At 40.8% G+C, this 21316-nt stretch overlaps 5 protein-coding genes across 6 annotated transcripts in view; 2 read left to right on the top strand and 3 right to left on the bottom strand.

Annotated features, from left to right (window-relative positions):
- Positions 1 to 235: 235 nt before the first annotated feature.
- On the bottom strand, positions 236 to 4927 carry adat3 (adenosine deaminase tRNA specific 3). The gene is made up of 2 exons (XM_061053905.1): positions 4587 to 4927; positions 236 to 2165 (listed from the first exon to the last, which is right to left on the bottom strand). The coding sequence occupies exon 2, from the start codon at positions 2148 to 2150 to the stop codon at positions 1104 to 1106; it is 1047 nt and encodes a 348-aa protein (XP_060909888.1). The 5' UTR covers positions 2151 to 2165; positions 4587 to 4927; the 3' UTR covers positions 236 to 1103.
- On the bottom strand, positions 3168 to 5096 carry alkbh6 (alkB homolog 6). The gene is made up of 2 exons (XM_061053906.1): positions 5013 to 5096; positions 3168 to 4041 (listed from the first exon to the last, which is right to left on the bottom strand). The coding sequence occupies exon 2, from the start codon at positions 4034 to 4036 to the stop codon at positions 3326 to 3328; it is 711 nt and encodes a 236-aa protein (XP_060909889.1). The 5' UTR covers positions 4037 to 4041; positions 5013 to 5096; the 3' UTR covers positions 3168 to 3325.
- A 31-nt stretch (positions 5097 to 5127) lies between these two features.
- On the top strand, positions 5128 to 8234 carry osgepl1 (O-sialoglycoprotein endopeptidase-like 1). Its single transcript, XM_061053904.1, has 7 exons — positions 5128 to 5764; positions 5842 to 6229; positions 6322 to 6526; positions 6960 to 7108; positions 7594 to 7724; positions 7834 to 7905; positions 8044 to 8234. The coding sequence occupies exons 1-7, from the start codon at positions 5553 to 5555 to the stop codon at positions 8126 to 8128; spliced, it is 1242 nt and encodes a 413-aa protein (XP_060909887.1). The 5' UTR covers positions 5128 to 5552; the 3' UTR covers positions 8129 to 8234.
- Positions 8235 to 9398: 1164 nt separating this feature from the next.
- On the bottom strand, positions 9399 to 14116 carry fkbp7 (FKBP prolyl isomerase 7). The gene is made up of 4 exons (XM_061053903.1): positions 13844 to 14116; positions 13226 to 13377; positions 11556 to 11683; positions 9399 to 10661 (listed from the first exon to the last, which is right to left on the bottom strand). The coding sequence occupies exons 1-4, from the start codon at positions 14071 to 14073 to the stop codon at positions 10500 to 10502; spliced, it is 672 nt and encodes a 223-aa protein (XP_060909886.1). The 5' UTR covers positions 14074 to 14116; the 3' UTR covers positions 9399 to 10499.
- Positions 14117 to 15869: 1753 nt separating this feature from the next.
- The window catches only part of glsb (glutaminase b), a 39330-nt gene continuing 33883 nt past the window's right edge, over positions 15870 to 21316 (top strand). The window contains exon 1 of one of the 2 annotated variants that reach the window (XM_061053902.1): positions 15870 to 16299. In XM_061053902.1, the coding sequence (XP_060909885.1) occupies positions 15992 to 16299 (308 nt within the window). In that variant the 5' untranslated portion in view covers positions 15870 to 15991. The remainder of the gene's footprint in view (positions 16300 to 21316) is intronic. The other variant, XM_061053901.1, reaches the window with a different exon arrangement.

Genomic DNA, 21316 nt, shown 5'->3' with positions numbered 1-21316 from the left:
CCAGCATTATTCGGAAAACATCCACCTTACCCGAGTGTTTAACACATGCGAGGAAGAATAGCTGTAATGATAAAGTATCTTAAACTGCACGGGGATAATCTGAAGCATGGAAAACAAATCAGTAAGCATTACCTTTATTAACATAATACATCATTTATATACATATACAACGTAGTTTGAAGATAAGACCTGGAAAGCTTTCCAAGTTCCTGGATACTATCATATTAGGACTACAAATAGAAAAAACAAGGGCACACACTTTGACTTAAATTAGTTTTAATCTGTGTTGGAGGCATACGGTTTGATGTAAACAAGGACAAAAGCTTCCTGTACAGAATTTGAATGGGTTAAAATTTTGTTAAACATTCACACGTGCTGATAATCATCAACAAACTAACCCATTTTTAGAGTGTGTTTGTTATGAACTGTTAGTTATGTCCGGTTATTGCGGGTGGAAGGTGCTAACCGCCGTATGAGTGAAAACCTCAGACATTAAAAATAAATCGTCTCTGCAGCTGCTTTTTCCCGAGTAAGCCCAGCTGTTGCATCGATGGTCTGAAGGTGGGGAAACGTGTTTAGATGGCTGGTGCTATCTCTGTCTGTGTTGGTGGTTGGAGGCATCGCAGCATCTACACCTGCAGTTATACAGTAATCTATTGCTAATAATACTTTACTTATCTGCAGGGGGAGGCAGGTTCACATTTATAGAAGTAGTCAACGGTGACCAGGTTCAGATCTGCAGCTGAAAGCAACGTGAAAATGGATTACAATTTAACTTCAGTTATTTCTGCATCTGTTATCACAAGACGGACCTTGTGCACTTTAAGGTGAAGCATTTCTAATTTTGTTGTATGACAATAAAGGCTTTCTAATCTATTCTATTTCTATGAACTACAACAAAAACACTCTTCTAGACCTTGGCACTCAGCAGCTCTTCCTTAAAACGTGATCCACGCTCCCCCTACAGGTGTACACATCCTCTAATTACAATAACCACATGCATGTTTAAAACTTCATTTAAAAAAAAAACAATGCTTTATTCCTTCCTCACACATGATAACTAGAACATGGTTACGGGCCTGCCGATGAAATAGATGCCTTTATTATCTACTTTCTTTCGTGACATGGTCGTCCAAACTGTTCAGATCCTCACACTGTTTACTCAGGACTCCTTTGTAAACCTCAAATCGATGGTTGAGGTCTTTCTGGGTGTGGATTTTATATTTGGTCCCCAACGCCCCGTCAGCAGAGGCAGTGCCATAGAAGACACGGCCGACTCTGGAGTGCACGAGCGCCATGGCACACATGACACAAGGTTCTCTGGTCACATAAAAGTCATACCCCGTGCATATGTAGGGCTGAGAGCTCGCCTCTGTGTCAGGATCTGTAGGGATAGGGTCTGAGTTTGGTGCTGGATTAAATGTACATGCAGGGTATCTGTCAAAAGAGTAACATCCTCCACCTTGACTCCGAGCCACCAGGTCGATGCAGACCATAACAGCATGGTGAAGAGGATGGTAACCTCTGCAGTCATGACCCACCGCAATGATTCTCTCCTCCACTGGGTCGACCACAACCGCGCCCACTGCCTCCATGCCCATCTCGTGCCCTGCCTTCGCTGCAGTCAGAGCAGACATCATGTACTTTTGCATGCGTGATTTCTGAGACGGGCCGAAAAGCTCGCCTCTCAGGGCGACGGTCACCTGTTTGTCTTCATGAAAGGAGGTGGGCCAGTGTTTGCTCGCCAGCTCAAACTGGGGCCGGGTCAAAGGGGGACGCGCGGGGACCTTCACCACAAAAGGCTCACCCAATCCGTCACATCGAAGTCCATCTGAGGGGAGCAGAGACCGGATGGTGACCGCCTTCACGTCTGGAGCATCACTGACGAGGCACACGAGGACTTCCAGAGGATGAGGACTTCCCTTCTCCTTCACCGCTCGCACCCTCTTGATGTGCTGCAGGCTGCTCAACGGGTAGAGACTGCTCAGCTCCCGGATCAGTCGAGATGTCTCTTTCTTGTTGACAATGGGCGCAGCAAACGCCTCTATTAGCTCGACGCCTTGTGATCGCTCATCTGACAGTACAGGATAAGCGACCCAGGAGTCGGAGTCGCACTCCGAGCCTTTCCAGCGTTTCGTCTGTGGCTCCATTGTTCTGCTGTTCTCCTGTGAAAAATGAGTTCACACCAAAGTCAAACAAAATCAGGGCATGTTGACACCAGAGCTCAGGATGACAAAGACTTTCAGAAACTAAACCAACAGCTTCCACCCAGAAGACTTCTCTAAACTGATTTGCAATGATGTATTCCTTTTGAAAAAAAAGTGACCCAACGGATTTATTTTTAACTTAAAACCTCCATAAATCATTCCTCCACACATACTCTGGTTAATACATGACACACTGGATGTGCTATTTATTGCAGTTTTCAGTCTCCTAATGGTTTCTAATATTCAAGCAAGAAGTCTGGTGCAGGAGTATTTGTTATTATTCTCAATTTCTTATTCCTGATGTTTCTGTCTTTGAGGCATTCACATATGAACATGTCAGCATTATCAATGTCTACGTTAGGATTCATGCAAATATTCAATTCTGAGGCATTTGTTGGCATCTAGACCTGACAGCTATTTCATTTCAATCATGGCCTACCTACCTAAAAAAAACTTGCAAATAGCTAATTGTTGTTGAAAGTTGTGATCTGAATATGCACTCAGCAGTCAAACCACTTTTTTTAAAGCCTTGCTTGCACATTGTTTGCCTTTTCTTTGTAGCTCTTAAATAAAACTCTAAAATAAGTCACACGTAGACAATAAAAAAGAAAACAGCGGAAACATCTCATCACTAGTTTATTGATGTAGTGCTGAAAAAAACACGTTGATCGATCAAAAACACAAGACTCATGTTGAACGACTGAGAAATGAATAGTCATTCAAAAAAGGAAACATAAAGAACATTGTTGTGGGGCTTGTTTGTGTTGATAATAAATTGAACACATTGATCATAGACTTTTAAGACGTTTAAAGACACCATGATTCACCTTGGTCATTTGTTCCACAGATGTTTGACACAAAGATCTCCTGGAAACATGTAAGAGATAAATCTATCGTTTGAACCATTTCTATTAAGAATGCTTGATAATGTCCAGAGAAGCTACTACAGCTTCAGGTGAGGCAGCACATCATTTTTTAAGAAAGCTCGTAGTGATCCAGTATAGACACATGTAAGATATCGTTCATAAAGCAGCACGGAGGAGACTCCCGCTGATTAAGCCTGATGGTATCAGTGTCAAACACATCATGTAGTATCATGACAAACACACAGTCTTGCTTTATTTCCTCCCCAGTAGAAGTTTGGTCTTTAGAACTTTTGGCACATGTCGTATGGTCAGTGACACTCTGGTGCCTCTGGTCAGTGTCTCTCCCTGCAGAGCCCCCGCAGCAGACAGGTTCACCACCTTGTCTGTCAGCGTGTCTTGGGAGCAGGGCCGGATGCCGTGAAGGAGCCGCTGGTACATTTCATCCTGCAGGATCAGAAGACTGCGAGGCTTCACCAGCAGCGACAGGAGGAAGCGGTTCTCCTCGGTCTGCGGTGCGTCGTCGTCGTCCTCCAGGCTGCTGATTGGTGCGTAGAAGTCAAGTAGGGTGTGAGAGCCCAGGCTGATGGTGGTGACAGTAGGGTGGTAGAGAGGGCCATCTTCATGCGGCATAATCCCCTCCCCTTGTTTATACTCATTCACCAACACATGGTTGGCTGTTTTCCCGCCGAACGCACCGAGGGAGGATATCTTCTCACAGTACGTCTGGAGCCAGTCAGGGATCTTTTCTGCCAGCATACCTTTGGGATGTGGTAACCCTCCCCAGTTTTGAAGCCGTCTGCCCGACAGCTGAGTCCACTTGGTTTTTGGAGACTTGTACACCTGCTGAAGAAGGTAAGCCTCCTCATCCTCCGATATGAAATCTGGGATGTAACGCACCGTTGGCGGGGCATCGTTTATGATAAATTGCTTCAAATCCTCCAAATGACAAGCAGAGTGCTCCATGCCTCCTTCAGAAAAGTCAACATGAAATGCTCATTAAAACCCAAGATTAAGAAAGTGCTGGCTAAACTCACTGGTGGTGGTTAAGAGGGGTTTTCAGTTTTACCACAGCCCCCTTTTGAGAAATGCAAAAGGAAGAACTAGGACTGACAAATCTACTAACCTCGAAGTTTAAAAGATATTTAACTAAGGAGCAGAAAATAACATAATAATCTGTGTAACAGCAGCAGTATGATCCAAGGCACTTCCGGGTTCATTGGTAGCAATTTGGAGCTTCCTCAAGCCTTTAAGTAAACATCCTCTTTATGACTCTATTACAAGACATACATGGAAGATAGATATTATAAATTATTATTAAGTCTACCATTGCCTATAAAAGGCATACCTGTTTAATTTACTGCAGATAAAAAGCCATTATGCGACGGAATAACCCTGCTACATGCTAAACTCGAGCACGCATTTGACGTAAGGGTCGCTTTAATGTTCTTGTGCTTTTTAAAAACTCCAAGCTCAATTTATTTATCATCACATAAAAATTGAAAATTATACATACATCGCTAAAGGAAGTTTTAAGCAGATGCACGGTTTTTTCTTAGATTTTTTTTCTGTGGTTTCTATTTTTAATGATCCACCAGGTCACCGTTCACTGACGATTCCGTGATATTCAAGATAAATGTCTGACATTTAAAACTAATTACAGTCAATTCAATTGGTATATGAATCTTGAATCATGAAGGATTGGCCCTTTCGGTAAATGCACGAGCAGCTTAGCCAACATCCTGACCAATTATTCAACTTTGTTCGCGCTTCACTGCGTGGATTGTCTAAAGTACCACATTTCTGCTACCCGTGAATGCAGCACAGCCTCCGTTATGGTTACTGCTAAAGATGCGAAACAATGTTCACGCGACAGTCCTGCAACTATTAGACATGTACCAACACAGATATTTATGAATTAGTGACAAACACTAGAAGTTACCTCTTTCAACTCCGATGAAAACACAGTTTCGTCAATGGGCGATTATCCACTCCTGTCCATGCTGTTCAGCTTGTGCAGCGGGAAATGTCGTCCCCCTGTAAACAAAGCAACAACTTCCTGACCTATGCTTGTTTTCCTGAAGCACTTCGGGTTTGGTACATGTTTATATTCAGTTTGTTTGGCATGAACAATGATCTATTACTTACCCACATTTTTGATCATGTATTTTAGCTAGGTAGGTACTGTATCAGTGGTAACAGACTTGTTTGAACACGGAATTATTTACATGTGACGCAGCTTTGGAGCGTTTGGTTGCAAAATGTCATAGCTTTACCATCACGGGCTTTCTTCTTTGTGCGGTATTTAGTTTGTGTTTTTAATCTTCCTTAGTTTGTTATTCTGAAAGGAAACATGGTGCTGTTTATATATTTGCCACCGCTGTTTTGTTTTTAGATTTGAAAGTCAATATGAACTTATGTGAGGTCGCTTTAACCTGAAAAAAAAAACCTTGAAGTCACCCCTGGCTAACGTATAAGGTTCATGACCATGTTCCCTACAAAAGTAAAACATATTCAAAGGCTGCTGCAGTTCAGAACCACAGCTTGGTGCAGTCCTTCATTAGGGAAAGCAACTTATTCCAGACTGGTTCTGGGCATTGAGACCAGCTGCGATGACACTGGAGCTGCTGTGCTGGACGAGACAGGTCACATCCTGGGAGAGTCTCTACATTCACAGACAGAAGTGCATCTCAGGTAAGCTGTGCCCCAATATCCGTGTCATTGGTTTAGCTTCTGCGCTGACACATCTTCTGCACTCTTGAATACTGAAGGACTGGTGGGATCATCCCCCCGGTGGCCCAGCAGCTCCACAGAGAACACATAGAGCGCGTGGTCCAGGAAGCTCTGGAGAGGGCCGACGTGGACCCATGCCAGCTCTCGGCCGTAGCCACCACGGTGAAGCCAGGCATGGCCCTGAGCCTCGGCATCGGTCTGGAGTTCAGCCGTAAGTTTGTGAGGCAGCACAACAAGCCCTTCATCCCCATCCACCACATGGAGGCCCACGCCCTGACCGTCAGGATGCTTCAACCTGTCCCCTTCCCATTTCTGGTTCTGCTGGTTTCTGGCGGTCACTCACTCCTCGCTGTGGCTCGAGGAGTTGACGACTTTCTTGTTCTTGGTCACGGTCTGGATGTAGCTCCAGGGGATGCACTGGATAAAGTAGGAGCTCTCACACAAGGTTTTGGTTACTGGCCTCAGTGTTCATTGTGTGATAATAACCAAACAAAAACGTGTTCTTTGTGTATTCACAGGTAGCAAGACGTTTGTCCCTCATGAAACACCCGCAGTGCTCCACACTGAGTGGAGGACAAGCGATAGAGCTGTTGGCAAAGGACGGCGACAGGACAAGCATCGCTTTAACGACACCAATGGGAAAAATAAATGACTGCTGCTTTTCTTTCTCTGGGTTACGCAATCAAGTTACAATGATAATAAAGAAAAAAGAGGAAGAGGAAGGTATGAGAATACACACACAGTCTCAGAAACGACCGCTATGATTCATGTACCTGTGATCAGAATCTTTTTTTTTTATAGCAAACATTCTGACTAAAATAAGACAAATGTAACAATATTTCACTGTGTTACCATTTCTTGCTGTGACAAGCACACTTTAACAAAATGGAAAGAATCCAGGTGAAAAAAAGATTCAAGTTTTGCAGATTTGTGTGTGTAAAATCTGTCAGCTTAGTTTAACGTTTAATTCATATGTTCTATGCAAGTTAGAACCATGTGTAAAGACTCAGTGTGTGGTCTTTGTTTATTCATGAATACTCTATTTTTACGTTGTTGTTTTTTTTCAATGTCAGTGTTCATGTATGTGGACAGAAACCTTTGAAGAGCCTTGTGTCTTGAAAACGTAGACATGCCTCCTCTGTTTGTACCTCTGCAGGTGTAGAAGAGGGGGCGCTGTTATCATGTGTCAATGACATTGCAGCTGCCACACAGCACACAGTCGCAACTCATCTAGCGAAGCGAACACATCGGGCCATATTGTTTTGTAAGGCAAACAACCTGCTGACATGTAGCAACCCCACCCTGGTGAGTGTGTCACATCTTTGTATTTAAAATAAGTTTATTGTAATGTAAAAAACTGACCCTTTAGAACAAGATAGGTAGGTAGATAGATTTATTGTCCCAAATGGGATATTCTCATTCATAGATACAGTTTCAGATAAGTTCCAATGGGCATAAAACATTACAGCACAAGGCACAGATGGCCTAGTGGTTAGGTTGTGCCGCATGTACGGAGGTTATAGTCCTAGGTTCAAGTCTGGCTTCTTTCCTGCATGTTATTCCCCACTCTCTTTCTCTCCCTGGTTTCCTAATCTGTCCTATGTCCTAAAGGTCAAAGAGCCCAAGAAAAAACACAACACATACATATGACAAATTTTTACAGATGCCATGTCCCAAAGCACGCTTGGTGTTGAGTGCTACAGACAAGAAATAATAACCCCAGGCCTGTACTTTAAATCAGACATTGTGAGCATAGATTTAAAGATGTCCTCATTACCTCTCGGTCACAGGTGGTGTCTGGTGGAGTCGCCAGCAATCAGTACATCCGCAAAGCTTTGATGGTTATCACTGAGAGGGAAGGAGTGAGCCTGCTCTGCCCTCCTGCCAAATTCTGCACCGACAATGGAGTGATGATTGCATGGTGCGTTCACTGGCTATCAGTTAAACTTGAAATTGGTTCTTAACAGGTGATTTGCCCCACTGTAGAGTTTGGTCACGAGTTAAAAAAAAACTGATTTTATTTTAACCAGGAACGGTGTTGAACGCATGAGAGAAGAAAAAGGGATCCTGCCTCCAAATGTCGACGTCTGTTATGAGCCAAAGTAAGAGAACACTGAAAGAAATCGTTTTTTAAAATGTACTTTGTCGGTTAAAGGAAATACCAACCAAACCGCTCTTGTTGTTATTTGCTGCACTGCTGATTTAATCAACATTTGCTCACGTAAATTGTTGTTTTGCAGGGCTCCTCTGGGCGTTGACATGACAGCAGAGGTCAGGGCAGCAGGGATCCGGCTCCCGTCAGTCAAGATAACGATCCCCAACTGACAGACTGTGTGGTTCCTACTGTAACATAGACTTTTGTCACTCCTTGATTTCAACATTTTGTAAATACTATCTATAAGCAAAAATAAACAGCTATTTTTAATACATATTTTATCAGAAATCTAAGTGGTGTTTTTTTTAAGCTATTGACAGAACGACTGTAGTGAGTAAAATTCATGTTTTTGTTGTTTTTTGCAGCTTGGTTTGAAACAATAGAAGCAGAATTTCTGTCATTTTACAGAATGAATAGTTTCCACTTATAGAAAGTGGTGGAAAATATGAAACAACCCTGCAATCATAAATCACGAGTCCAACAGTTCTACAAAGGGGTTTTTACGCTTATATAAATGGGACCAGAAAAAAAAAGATAAAAGATTAGTTATTTCCTCCTGGTGAGTTCCTCGTGTTGTGATAAACACTTTGTATTCATGAGTCTTTCCACATTCTCGCCACACCGCAACAACCTGAAAGCACCTACTTCCAATTATTTTATTTATTGTGCCTTTAATGTAGAGATAGGACAGTGGATAGAGCTGGAAATCAGGGAGAGAGAGAGAGGGGAATGACATGCGAGAGGGGAGCCGGGCCGCCCGCCTGGAAGTATACAGCCTCCATACACGGGGCGCGCGCACCAACCACTGCACCACCAGCGCCCTTACTTCCAATTATTATATATTTTTTAAATGTCAACATTTCAAAAGTTGGAAAGCTTGTCTACAGTGTTTGAAAAATGAAAACTTTAGTGTGCTACTGGTTGCTGGACAGAAAATATCCAAAGATAAAAAATAAAATAAACTACGTGCGCACACCAGAAGCTGCTCCAATTCAATGTTAATGGGAATTCTCACCACATGTAACGTTTCGGGCCCTCGTGCTTCATCAGACATGAACAAGTGAGGAGACAACGGCGAAAGTCAAACATTTTGAGGTAAATACTTCAACATTTGGTTGGATAAGCACTGCCCTCTAGTGGTTAGTTGTTGTTATTACAGTAATGAACCCACTGACGACAAAATAAAACACATTTATTCAGGAACAATCAATAAGAAAACATTGATGTCAGAGCATGTCATGTGCAATTATAACCAGATAAACACACACACACACACTTGTCTCATCAGGTTTATCCTCTCTGACTTGATACTTTCACATTCAGAATGTTGAACATAAATGAAAATGCAAAAACTTTTTCTTATAGTATTTCGGTAGTAAACCATTAAATCAGTGGGGGTGTCAGTAAAGCAGAGTAATGCATCTAAAATGAGACACAGTATTGTTTTCCATGTTTTATTTATTGCATCATTTATCAGCTTGATACAGTGGTGGATAACAGATCAGCTGGATAAAGGTGAATGATAATAAACCACAAAAAAGATGCAAACAAAATGTGTAAACATGTCTGACAAGACACAAAGCAACGCCATGTTCTGTTCAAACTTCTCCGTCACAGACACATTATCTTTATTATTGGATTGTTATACTTGACCTTCTCTGTGAGGAGGAAAAAGAGAGTGATTACTTTTTCGTTTTCATATAAATACACATCTATCTGTGGGTCTGTACACTCCTGTAATAATGCAGATTAAAGGGCAGGAAATTCACAGGAAAGACATCAAGTCACCGATTGTACCACATTGTGCAATTTTCTTTTCGTCTTTGTGCTGCAAGATTCAATTTGTGTCCAACAAAACACTTAAACTTACAAACATGAGGGAGAAATACATTCCAAATGCTAAAAAATTAGTGGCATTTTTACAAAAATCAAAGTTTTTCACAGGTGTACAAAACCTTCTGAATTGCAGAGTTTGCTACTTAATGCTAAAACAGACTGACTAGTTATTCTGTTTAGAAAGCTTTTTCAAATATTACATCACTTTTATTTCATGCCTGCTTTAAAAAAACAAAAAAAACGATCCACCGTGAAACTATTCAAATATTTTCAACTTCAGATGAGGCTGCAGCTCCAGTATGTTAGATCACATCAAGACTTTTAACTCTCTCACAATATGTCCGTTAGTAAACTGGTCTGATACAATAAAAAAAAAGGGTGTGTCATTGTGAAATTTACTGCAATAATGTTTGAACAATAGTACGATTTCCAACCGAACAGGAATAAGAATGATGGTTTGGTTTTGGAGTCAGGCACTCATTGAAGCGATGCTAAAAGATTGCACTGGGTGACGTCAACTCTAATAAAGTTTTCACTGAACCAGAAGTTATGGAGCCTGTAAAGTAAAAAAAACTAAAAACTACAACCTGAACAGATTGAAAGGATGTAAGAATATTCAACGGTTGATTCTTTCCTTATGTACTCTTGTTTTCTCTCTTAGTAACTCAAAGCAGATAAACGTTAAAACTACGACTACATCAGTCACTAGAGCTCGTCATGCTGATAAATATTATACTCGTTCGCACTGATCTGTCCGTCTTTGTCGTTGTCGTTCTTCTGGAAAATATCGGCCATGATCTTCTCATAGAAAGGGTCATCGTTTGGCTTCCCCCCTTTTTCATACTGAAGTTTCAAGTATTCTTTCACCTGGAAATAAAAAAAAAAAAAGGACGGCTTCATTGATACTACTCCAAAACAAACGAGTGTGTTCATTTCTGCAGCACGATAACTGGCACTGTAGAGAAAAGCCATCACTGAAAACAGTTACATAAGACAGCAGAATCCGTTCTGTGTGACGGCTCTCATCCTTTATATCTGCAGTTTCTGCCATCTGGTGCCTCCTCAGACTTCCCAACACATTAATAAACTCCTCTGAGTACAGAAATCTATCGCTCTAGATGGGAGAGTAGTTATTTGCACAAAGCTTTAAATGACTGTTTTTGATTGAATGCTGTGACTGTTTTGTATTTATGTGCCCAGTTATGTGTGCTTAATGCATGCATCCCATCACTGAACAACCTTTTGCCCCTTTAAAGAGAGAAATCAAGTTATTTACTGATTGGCTGGCAAATAAACAACAGGCATATGTTGTATTTTTATAACTGTGCTCTTACATAAAAAGCCCTTTTTTCGACAAGCTAAATATTGCTGAATTAATAGCATGTCATTCATTTCTTCTTTACAACGTGCTGTCATTAATCTAGATACAGACATGACTAATGAGCCTTCTGTCAGGGAAATAACATTCCTCTAGTATAACATTAAAAAAATGATCCTTAAATAAAGGTTTCCCTGTAAGTATTTTGTCTTGATACGGACGTGGTCTTGACCGCGCTGTGAAGAATAGCTCTGAGGAAATGCACGTCATAAATCATTTGAGCATTTGAGGGATCAACACAATAAATGTGTATATCTATCTCTACAGATTGAACATAGATCTAGAGATATTGGCCGATGTATCCGTAGCCGATTTTTTCTCTCCCCAAGATCGATATCGGTATCGGCGCCATAAATGCCATATCGGTCGACCCTAGTTCTTACCTCATCCTTTGTAAGACTCTTGTCTTTATCACGGTCCATCTCTCCAAACGCCTCCATGCTGCGCGGCCCCCGGGTCACAGAGTAGACCTCCACCTGAAATATCACTGTAGCATTGGGCGGCACAGGATCTGCAAATCAAGATTGTAAAAGATCACCAGCAATTAAAATGCCACGATCATGTCTCAATGCTGTAGACATTTTTTATGCATTTCGGGGAGGATTGACGTTTAAATTAAAATATTTTTACTAACTGTATCATTGTCAGAATCTTTCATGAGCGGACAGAACAGCTACTATCTACGTAAGAAAAATGTATAGGATAACATCCATAGACCACAGACATAATTAGTGGATTTAACCTCTGTCCCAACAACTAACGATTTTTACTCTACACTTAAGAAGGCTAAAGTTTACCATCACTCTCTCACAGGTTACCGTATTCAGACCAGAGCGTGGATGCTCATTTACTCGCCTCTATCCTGACTAACAGGAAGCCTTGTGAGTATATTGTCAATTATTCACCATTGATGTGTGCCCTACTTTATTGTCTGTTTTACTCTAAATGGGGAAAAAATGAACAAAAAGACAGGAGATTTCTTTTCTCCCGGTGCTGAGGGGGAGCTTGACTAATATGTTGGGGTGCTATGAATAGTCGATGTTCATGGATTCATAGTTCTACTATACTCATACTCTCTTTTTTTCAAATAAAAGCAGACATACATGAGGGGGCTTAACTGGGGCTAGACAGATTTGTGATGGGGCTATAGCACAAATCACACGCTGTGCTTGCAAAAAGAACTTCATGCTGTATTAAAGGAGACTTGAGATCAGAGGTTTAAACCATACACTCGTTAGGTACAGTTGTTGTTAAAGTTGTTAATTTTTATAAGGTAAAGAAGACAGCAGCACTCAGCCAGCAGCAGATATGCATGTACATGTTTGTAATTCAAACTGCACAATCTGCAAAACCACTTCCTCCAAAGCCAAAATATGAAATCAAGTGAAGAAAACCAAGTGAGGAGACGACATGACCATCAGATCACACTGCATCTGCATCCTCACCAACATTCAACGAGACAGTGTTCGGAGGTTTAGTAGTTTAAAGTTAACTGGCTGTTAGTCTGTTTCTGAAAGTGTTCCTGCGCATGCAAGGAAGTAGAAAGTAGAGACCTGTAAACCTGTGTGCATGCTCACAGTACATGCCAGATGAGGATGAGGAGCAAGCACTGGGAGTGGTGTGAGACCTTTTCAACTATAGAGCTGTAAAAAGAAGACAAGACAGCGTGAAGGCAGCTCAGAAATACACAAAACAGTTGGTTATGACCTTCAAGGATCACGTAAAAACACCTGATATTAACATGTTTGCATATATTTGTATGTATGTATCATTCATTTGTTTCTTGAGGCCATTGATATAAAATACAATTTCTCTTGAAGCTTACAAATATGCTTTCAAAAAACGTTTAAAGAGAGACGGTTTGCAGGAATTCAACACGTTTTGTTACAGGTCTTAAACATAAAAAACGCCCGGCTCTCTTCTAATGAAATGATAGTAACTATTGAGACCCTGAACATTTCAAGTGATTAAAACTCCATCAATGAAATGTACTTTAGTTTAATTCTACAGTTTGTGTTTCAAATATTAAACACAGACTGTTGCATTTACCCACCTTTGCCCTTTTCTCCAAAGGCCAGGGAAGGTGGAACAGTGATTTTTCGTTTCTCTCCAACACACATATCAGTCATCCCTATGTCCAGGCCCTTGATGATTTGTCCGACACCCAGCACAAACCACTGAGGGTGTCCATCTTTGTCCGACCGACTACAACAAAAACAACACAAAAAGAAATGAACACACAAGGAGGAACATAAACCTCTTACTGAATCCGAAGACATACGCACAAATCTTTCAGTGTGAGTAACCCAGCCCCTTTCTTCACTCCCGGAAATATTCCTGCAGTCCCTGAATACCCCATGGATTCAGGTGTAGACTGCTGATATAAGCAGGATGAACTTTAATGCCCAATATTTAGTGTCCGTATCATGTAATAATTAACTGTATGTAACACTGAATATCAGGGTTTATAGGCTTACTTTACACATACATAAATAATACTGAGCCTATAAGTTGGCATGCAAAGTGAAGCCTCCAGTGAGCCACTCACTTCGACTACATAATAAAATAGTCTAAAGTTTTCTGAACATTTGCGTAAAGACTTTCAAAGCATTAAGTGAACCTTGTAAAGATACTTTCATCTAACAGCTCATTTCCCTGACGAAGCACCGACCTGCAGTAGAACTGAGTCCCTTCTTTGGCGAGGTAGCCGTCATAGTGCGCGTTTATCAGGTCTCCTCTCTTGCTCTTTGGGTTGCACTGCTCGGGCTTGAATAAAACTTCAATCTTGACCTCTCCGTCCGAATCATCTGCAGCAGCCGAAACAGACCATAAAGTGATCTGTGAGGAGACAAAGAGGCACAGTGTGCAGCTTACTAACTTCCACATCACGCCGCTCTGCATTCGTGGCAACTTCTGAAAAGTGACGTTTGAACACAGCAGACGACGTGGAGTGATGTTGCATTTGTCCTGCCCTGAACAAGGACTGTCAGGGATTTCTCTTATTCATGTGCAGAAAAAAAACACGCCTACTTCACAATATCGGGCCCACCATTTACAGTCTTTGGACCATAGCTTTGGGACCCAAGACACAGTCGAGGCCCTCCCCTGACATCATTCATTGGTCTAGAGGAGCTTTCTGGAGGCGGTACGCACAATCTGCCTGACAGACTCATTTTAGGGCATAAATGCTCACAATTCTTCCGAAAACTATAGATAAAACTGTAGGCCTGTATGGATTAAATGATTGAACAACTCTAAGTGGAAGATGCATACATGGTTTGAAACACAATATAGGCCTATTATTATTTATGAAAACATAAAAGAGTTGTTGAACAAAACGTTTCCAAGTTTCTGCTATAAGTACATATAGAGGTGAAGACAACTGAAAAATATAAATTACAATTTGAAGTATTTTCAAGTTTATTATACTAAAAAAAACGAAAACTACTGTAAAATAGTTTGTTATTATTAGTTAACAGATTTCATTCTGATTTAAATATGGCTATGAGTTCATACAATAAAGTAAAAAAAAACAAAAAAAAAAACACTTTTGATTTCTATCAACCCACCCAGTGTATAAAACTAGGAGCAGCTCCTGGTACTCCCATGGCCCAAATATTATTTAGTTTTATGTGCCTGTTTTATTCCCCCAACATAACTTCATTATTAGTACAATATATTGCCAGGTGGACACGAGGTAGCCTACTTGTATGTAACATTTGATACACGGATATTACTATTAAAATACATTACATTAATTAAAGCGTGATTGGTTTTAATTCAATTCAATAAGCTTTGTTGGCATGAATGTGTAAACATATTGCCAAAGCATATAATAACAAATAGGCTAATACAATAATAATAATGATGAAAAATAATAATTAACCATTCAGTAGTAACAATAATAACTTGCAATAATGGTGTTTTAACTAGAGTAATAATCAGGTATATTTATATATATTTTAAAAAATCTCAAATATTTTGCAAAACAAAAACAAATTAAACAAAAAAAATAACAATTGTAATGTATTGTTTTATAGTGTGCGTGTGTGTATGAGTTTAACATAAGTTGTATGTGTGTTTGTGCCTTTGTATGTGTAGGTTTCATTTTGTCTATGGTTTTTAATAATGGCACTAGTGATGGCACAATGAACAGCAATCATTTATATTTTTAATGTATATCTGGCATATTCTTCTAATGTAAATGCCCCTAGACATTGTATAGATTTTAATATCGTTACAATATTGTATATTTATATTCAAATATATGTATTGCCTGTCTAACCTGCTGCTATGACATAACAGGGTGAATCATGTATAAATCTAAAAGTTAAAAATGTTTAACTGTGTGTTGGTACAATATGACAAACAAAAAAGGGAGGCATTGTTGTGGAAGTAATGTCATGTTGTATTAAGGCATATAACCATCATAATAAATTTAAAACAAATAGCCAGTAAAGGGTGTAGCAGTCATTAATATAGGCCATATCAATGACATTGTAACAGGCTACAAAAGTCTGGGCTAGGAGGTTCAATTTTCCTACTGTAAGAAAACGCAACCATGACAGGTTTTGATAGACACGATGATAATCCAATAGGGTGCCATAAATGATCTTCGGAGGCGGACCTCATCTCATCTCCACCAATAGCAGCGACGGGGCGTGTGATGCGCCTCTATTTATTTTAGGACGCCGGCATCCGTGAGTCATCGGCGCTCAGACAGTGAACGTGTTTCGAGAAAATCCTTCACTCACCTTCAGCTTCTACCGGATTCATTTGGAGCTACGGCTTTATCTCTTATTGGATTGACAGGATTGAGATGTTACAGTTTAGGTCCTCGACAGTGCTGAAGCTGTTTGAAGCCACCCTCAAGCGTCCCTTGTCCAGCTCTAGACAGAAGACCTGGTTGCCGACCCGCCGCCGCTGCTTCGGCACCGCCTCCGTTGACGCCAGATCTCCGTCTACGCAACTAAAGATCTTCCATGCCGCTGCCGCGCGCCGCCCGGCTCTCCGCGCCGCGCCCTGTGCCGCGCCGTTCCGCTCGTACTGCGCGAAAACTGAAGGTGCCGTTGAGCTAGACCAACAGCTGAAGAAGGATGGCGTCAGCACGGAAACAGGCAGCGACAAGTAGGTTTAAATTTTTTTTTCTCGTTCAATGAACTGTCTGACTCCACGGTATGAAGGTAAGGCAGGCGGTGTGACGCATATAGCCGCAAGCGGATGTAACGTTTTCCCCCATCCGTCACAAACGCTGTATTACAACTGCATAACATACAGAAGCTCCGAGTAATAACTTAACTAAGGGGATTTAAGTCACGAATTAAACACCTACAGATAAATAAATTCCTCCAGAAAAATTGTATTTAACGATATGGTATATGACAACATACAGTCTATGGCCACAGCTAACTAATGGTCTATTAGCAGAAAACCATGTGTGAGCCGGTGCAGCATCCCGTGGCTTTTGTCTTCTTACTTACTTACAAACCTTCTTTGAGCTACTTTTAAGTTTTAACTGAACCAAACTTAATATTATGTTTTCAGCAGGCATTTGCCGGCTTTGTTTAACATTAGTTTTGCTGTCTGTTTCTCTCGATATAGGCTACTGCGCAGCATGTGGTGGCGCTTGTGAAAGTTAAGCAGTAGAAACAGAGCAGGCCTGGGTCAGGGATGACATTGAGAACAAAAGCACTCAATTAGGTCTGTAAGCTAGTTTACACACTCCTTTGTTGGTAGACATTGATGCTAATGGAAATCACAGCTAATTAAAAGTGATACAACAGGGCCTACTGAAACAAAATCCTTAGGATATCTGTTTCTCTGTGTTTTGTTTGGTTGGTTGTAATCATTATTGAGTAATTAAGACTGTCAGTTAGGAGATCAGTGCGTGTAAACTGGGTTGTATGACATCTTCTAGTGGTTTCTATGGCCTCCCACTCACTTCTCATTTTGAAGTGGCAGCTCCAGGATACTGACCCCGATGAAGCAGCCTGGTAGAGAAAGGGGAAATCCACTTTGGGTGTCTTTAACTAGGCCTACTCAATGGGGCAATTATTATAAACATACATTTCAAAATGTATCAACTCAGTGACACATACAATACAACAAGGTGTTCATTAATGTAGAAGGTCGCATACACAAAGTCTTGACACTAAGTTACGCTGCTATAGTTTAATTCTGAGACGCAATCTTTAATTCCAGGAAATCTCTGAAGCATGTTTCTAACATTATCTGATTTGAAGTTATTCGGCCCGATAAACAAGTACATCTATGTCATTATGACTTCTTCTTATCTTAAGAATTCTTGCCCAGTAGCTTTTATAGATAAAGCTGGACAGATGGTTAAGTATCAATGGGAGGGTGGAGGTTTTTACTTCCTCCCACCACTTCCCGGACATATTAATCAAATTTAGCTTTAAGTGTCTGAGAATTACCTCTGCTACATACTTTCCACTGTTTGTTATTGTTATTTTCTGTTCCTTCGTACGTTCGTCTTTGTCCCCTCTGCTGCTTAGAATAAAACATTTCAAATAAACATTTCTAAATTATTACTGCATGCATGAAAAGAAAAGTGACGTTTACAAAAACAAAGATTGTCTTATTTATCACGGTTTTATTTCAACGATCTTGATCAACTTTAACACACCCTCAGTCATTATCCTACAGTCAGCTGGCAGTCAGTCAAGTCTTCTGTCATGCCCCCCCCCCCCCCCCTTCAGACTGTAAACAAAATCACTCCCTGCTGACAAGATGAGTTCAGCTACATTTTAATGCAACACGCCAAAGAGTCAGTGAGGTAGCTTTGCTAGCATCAGAGCGTTTGTATTTTTCATGTCACCACATTTATCCTTTTCATGGAGCTTACAGCATACTGTACTCAACATTTTCCCTCTACGCCAGGCGTGTGACCGCGTTCTCTTATAATCAGAGTCCTCTCGGGGTCAGATACTTCTGACCCTTTTCTCACAGCTTCGAGGCCGAGCTTCTTGAACTAAAATCTCCAAACTTCTCAAGCAGTGGTGATACCAAATTCAAATTGTCTGCAGATACCTTAACTGTGATGTGTCAAGCAGCAGTGTTGTCACATTACAACAAGGATGACTAAAACAAAAGTAATACAATGATTACCGCTGCATTTGTATTGGACCAGGACAACAATATTTAAAGAAAGCTAAGAGAACAATGTGTGCTGTTTGTCCAGGTTAGACTAGACTAGACTCAACAATACAAAGTTTAGTTGTGAAATATTCACTGACAACTATTGTGTCATATGGAGTTTTTGATCTGGAATAAAAAGAGGTTCGCCCAGATTGCTACACAAGAAAGGAGCTTGCACCAAAACCTGTTGAACATTTAGCAGTTTTAACAGGAGAAGCTGCAATCAATAGCCCGTCAAGCTCTCCCAGCAAATGTTTAGAGTGGGATTGCTGCTCCAGTCTGATCCTGCCGTGCAGCCGACGACTCGTCATGAGGCCCTTGATTTATTGCAGTGCAAACATGAACTTTTGAAATGTTGAAAATAGCAATGCCTTTTTCCAGCTGGAGGGATACATACAGAAATGCAGCAAGTGTCTTCTTCACCAGAGGCTGAGGGGGATCTTCTGATTATGTTCTCGATAGTTGGGGGTAAGTCCTGTGATTCATACTTTATGAGTCACCAGCACGTGATGAGAATGGCTTGTTGACCAGCTTGATGACGATGACTCACAAGATAGACCTCGGCAGGGAATGTGGTTTATTACATCCCAAAAACAGTCACTCTCACGTCTACTCGGATAATCAGTATAGAATTGTGCACAATGATTACATTTGTGACAAACTGTAGACTGAGCTTAAAGCTTTAAGCAGCGAATAAAGAAGGAAAGGACAAACCAGAGGTCTCGCTACTGCATGAAGAAGGCCTCCCACAAAATGCTTTATACTCAAAGTGCTTCTTTGGATCACGGCCACACACCAGTAGTAATTTGTGGAATCACTTACAGCTTTAGTTTGAGGAGGTAACTGTGATTGAGATATGAGAAATGGATGAATTACTGTGGTGTTACACATTGCAGAACAGAAAAGGGGAAATAAAAAGTGAAAGATGTCCCTCGCTTTAGATCCAGATCAAAAGATGGAGAGGATTAAGTTTTCTCATATTTGGGGGGTTTGGAGACACGCTAGGGACAAATATTAGTGGAAGCAGGGGTGCAAACTTGTCACCTTTTGGCGAAATTCGCCGTTTTGGATCCCAAATAGGTCATTTGTGTGATTCATTTAGATCTGCAATAAAAATATTTGGAGGGGGGTCTACTGCAAACGTCGAGTCGTTTCATACTGATTGCGGTCAGAGTGGTCTGATTGCTCAACACGGCACGAAGAAAGTACTTCCGGCCCCTGTAGCTAATCATTGCAACGCGGTCGGCACTGTTACAAAACCTCGGAGGTGCGCGCTGCGCCGACCGCGAGAAGCATGAAAACTGATTCAATGAGTCACAATGTGCAGCACGTGGCTAGTTTACATAACGTTATTTTCCTGTGGAAAGACTCGTAGTCTGGCTAGCAAGCCAGCCTTTCTGTTCAACATGTTGTCTGATAATATTTACTGTTTGGTAGCCATAGGTAAAGATGTTGAGAGAAATGTGTGCTAGCTTGAAGATAACTTCATCCAGCTTTCTGCTTCATTATTATCTCAGGCAACATTAAAGTGACAGCTGGTCAACACATGTATTAAGGTAGGCCAGAGGGAATATAAACTTAATGAAAATCAGCAGGAGCAAAACATCAGGTTAATATATTGATAATGTTACATGTATATGATAGAAAAGATGGGAAAATATTGTCATACTTGATGACTGTATTATAATGTTCTCTCAGACTCTGCTCTGAGAGCTACCTGCATAGTGACTGCCCTTCACATCACCCCTTAGTAGAACATGGTAAGCCCTGTTCTGCAAATTCCTCCCATTTATAAAAAGGGACTCAAGGTTGGGAGCATGTGTTTTTCATGTTTCACTGAAGCTTTATCAAAAAGTTAAAACAGAACATAGATATAGACAAGCAATTGTGTTTTTCTTATTGTTTGCACTGCTTCTTTAGTCGGTCTGAATGCTAAAATCGTCTGTAAATTCACATTTATTCACATAAATTCCCCTAGGTGGTTTGGATCCATGTCATCTTTTTCATCCCTGATCAGTTTGCACCCCTGTGTAAGAAAAACATGCAAAAGTTTATTTCCCATAATATGTGACCTTTTAATAGTCCTTCATAATAGTCCTTTAACTTAAACAGTGTATTTTAAACCCCATCATCTTGACATTTATCATACTGCAAAATTATTTCGATACAGCCTGTTTTGAAATAGCTAGACCACTAGAATGAGAGGTTAATTGACATGTACTTATATGACTGCAGTATGAATACTTATAATAAAAAACTGGCTGGTAATATGTTACAGTAATTCCACAGGGCTGTTACTCCTCCAATGCAAAAGAAGGACGCACCACAGCCCATAGTGTAAACCCTGTTTCCAGGAAACTCTCAAAGTGTTCTGCTTACACCCCTGAGCAGCCTCACTAACACAAATGGACTGAGCCATCTGTCTGTGAGCAGGAGAAAGGTTTTTGTTTTTTTTAACTGAACAAATGTAGAAAATGAAAGTGTTGACTGTAGTCCACGGATCTGTTTACCCAGTTTAAACACACTCTGTTGTATTGCTTATTTAGTTCACTTCACACCGGCTGGTGACTTCTGAGAACATGGAACAGACCCACCTCGATTTAATTTAATTTAGAGCTGCTTGGATTATGTCAAGTTGGTGTCTTGCTCAAGGGGCCCTCTGCAGTGCTCAGGAAGTGAACTGGCACCTCTCCAGCTCCAGACTATCTCACTTTCATGATCCAGGAACGCCAAAATTATAATTGAAATCGAAACTTGTTGAATTGCCCAATGCTGATTTAATTCCACATGGTTATTTGGCACAAGAAAATACTACCAAGTTAAAGGGATACTTCACCCGTTGAAACATGAATCTGTATTGACATTGGGTCATATATGTAGTAGAAATTTGAAATACATTTTGAAGTTGGTGCCTTCTTGGCCGAGAAAAGTGTCTTTTTGGTTAATGTGGATGAAAGACACCAAATCCCTGAATGCACAGCACCGC

Source organism: Labrus mixtus, chromosome 13, assembly GCF_963584025.1.
Source record: "Labrus mixtus chromosome 13, fLabMix1.1, whole genome shotgun sequence".
NCBI classification, from domain to species: Eukaryota; Metazoa; Chordata; class Actinopteri; order Labriformes; family Labridae; genus Labrus; species Labrus mixtus.
This window is presented reverse-complemented; position numbering and strand designations above follow the sequence as displayed.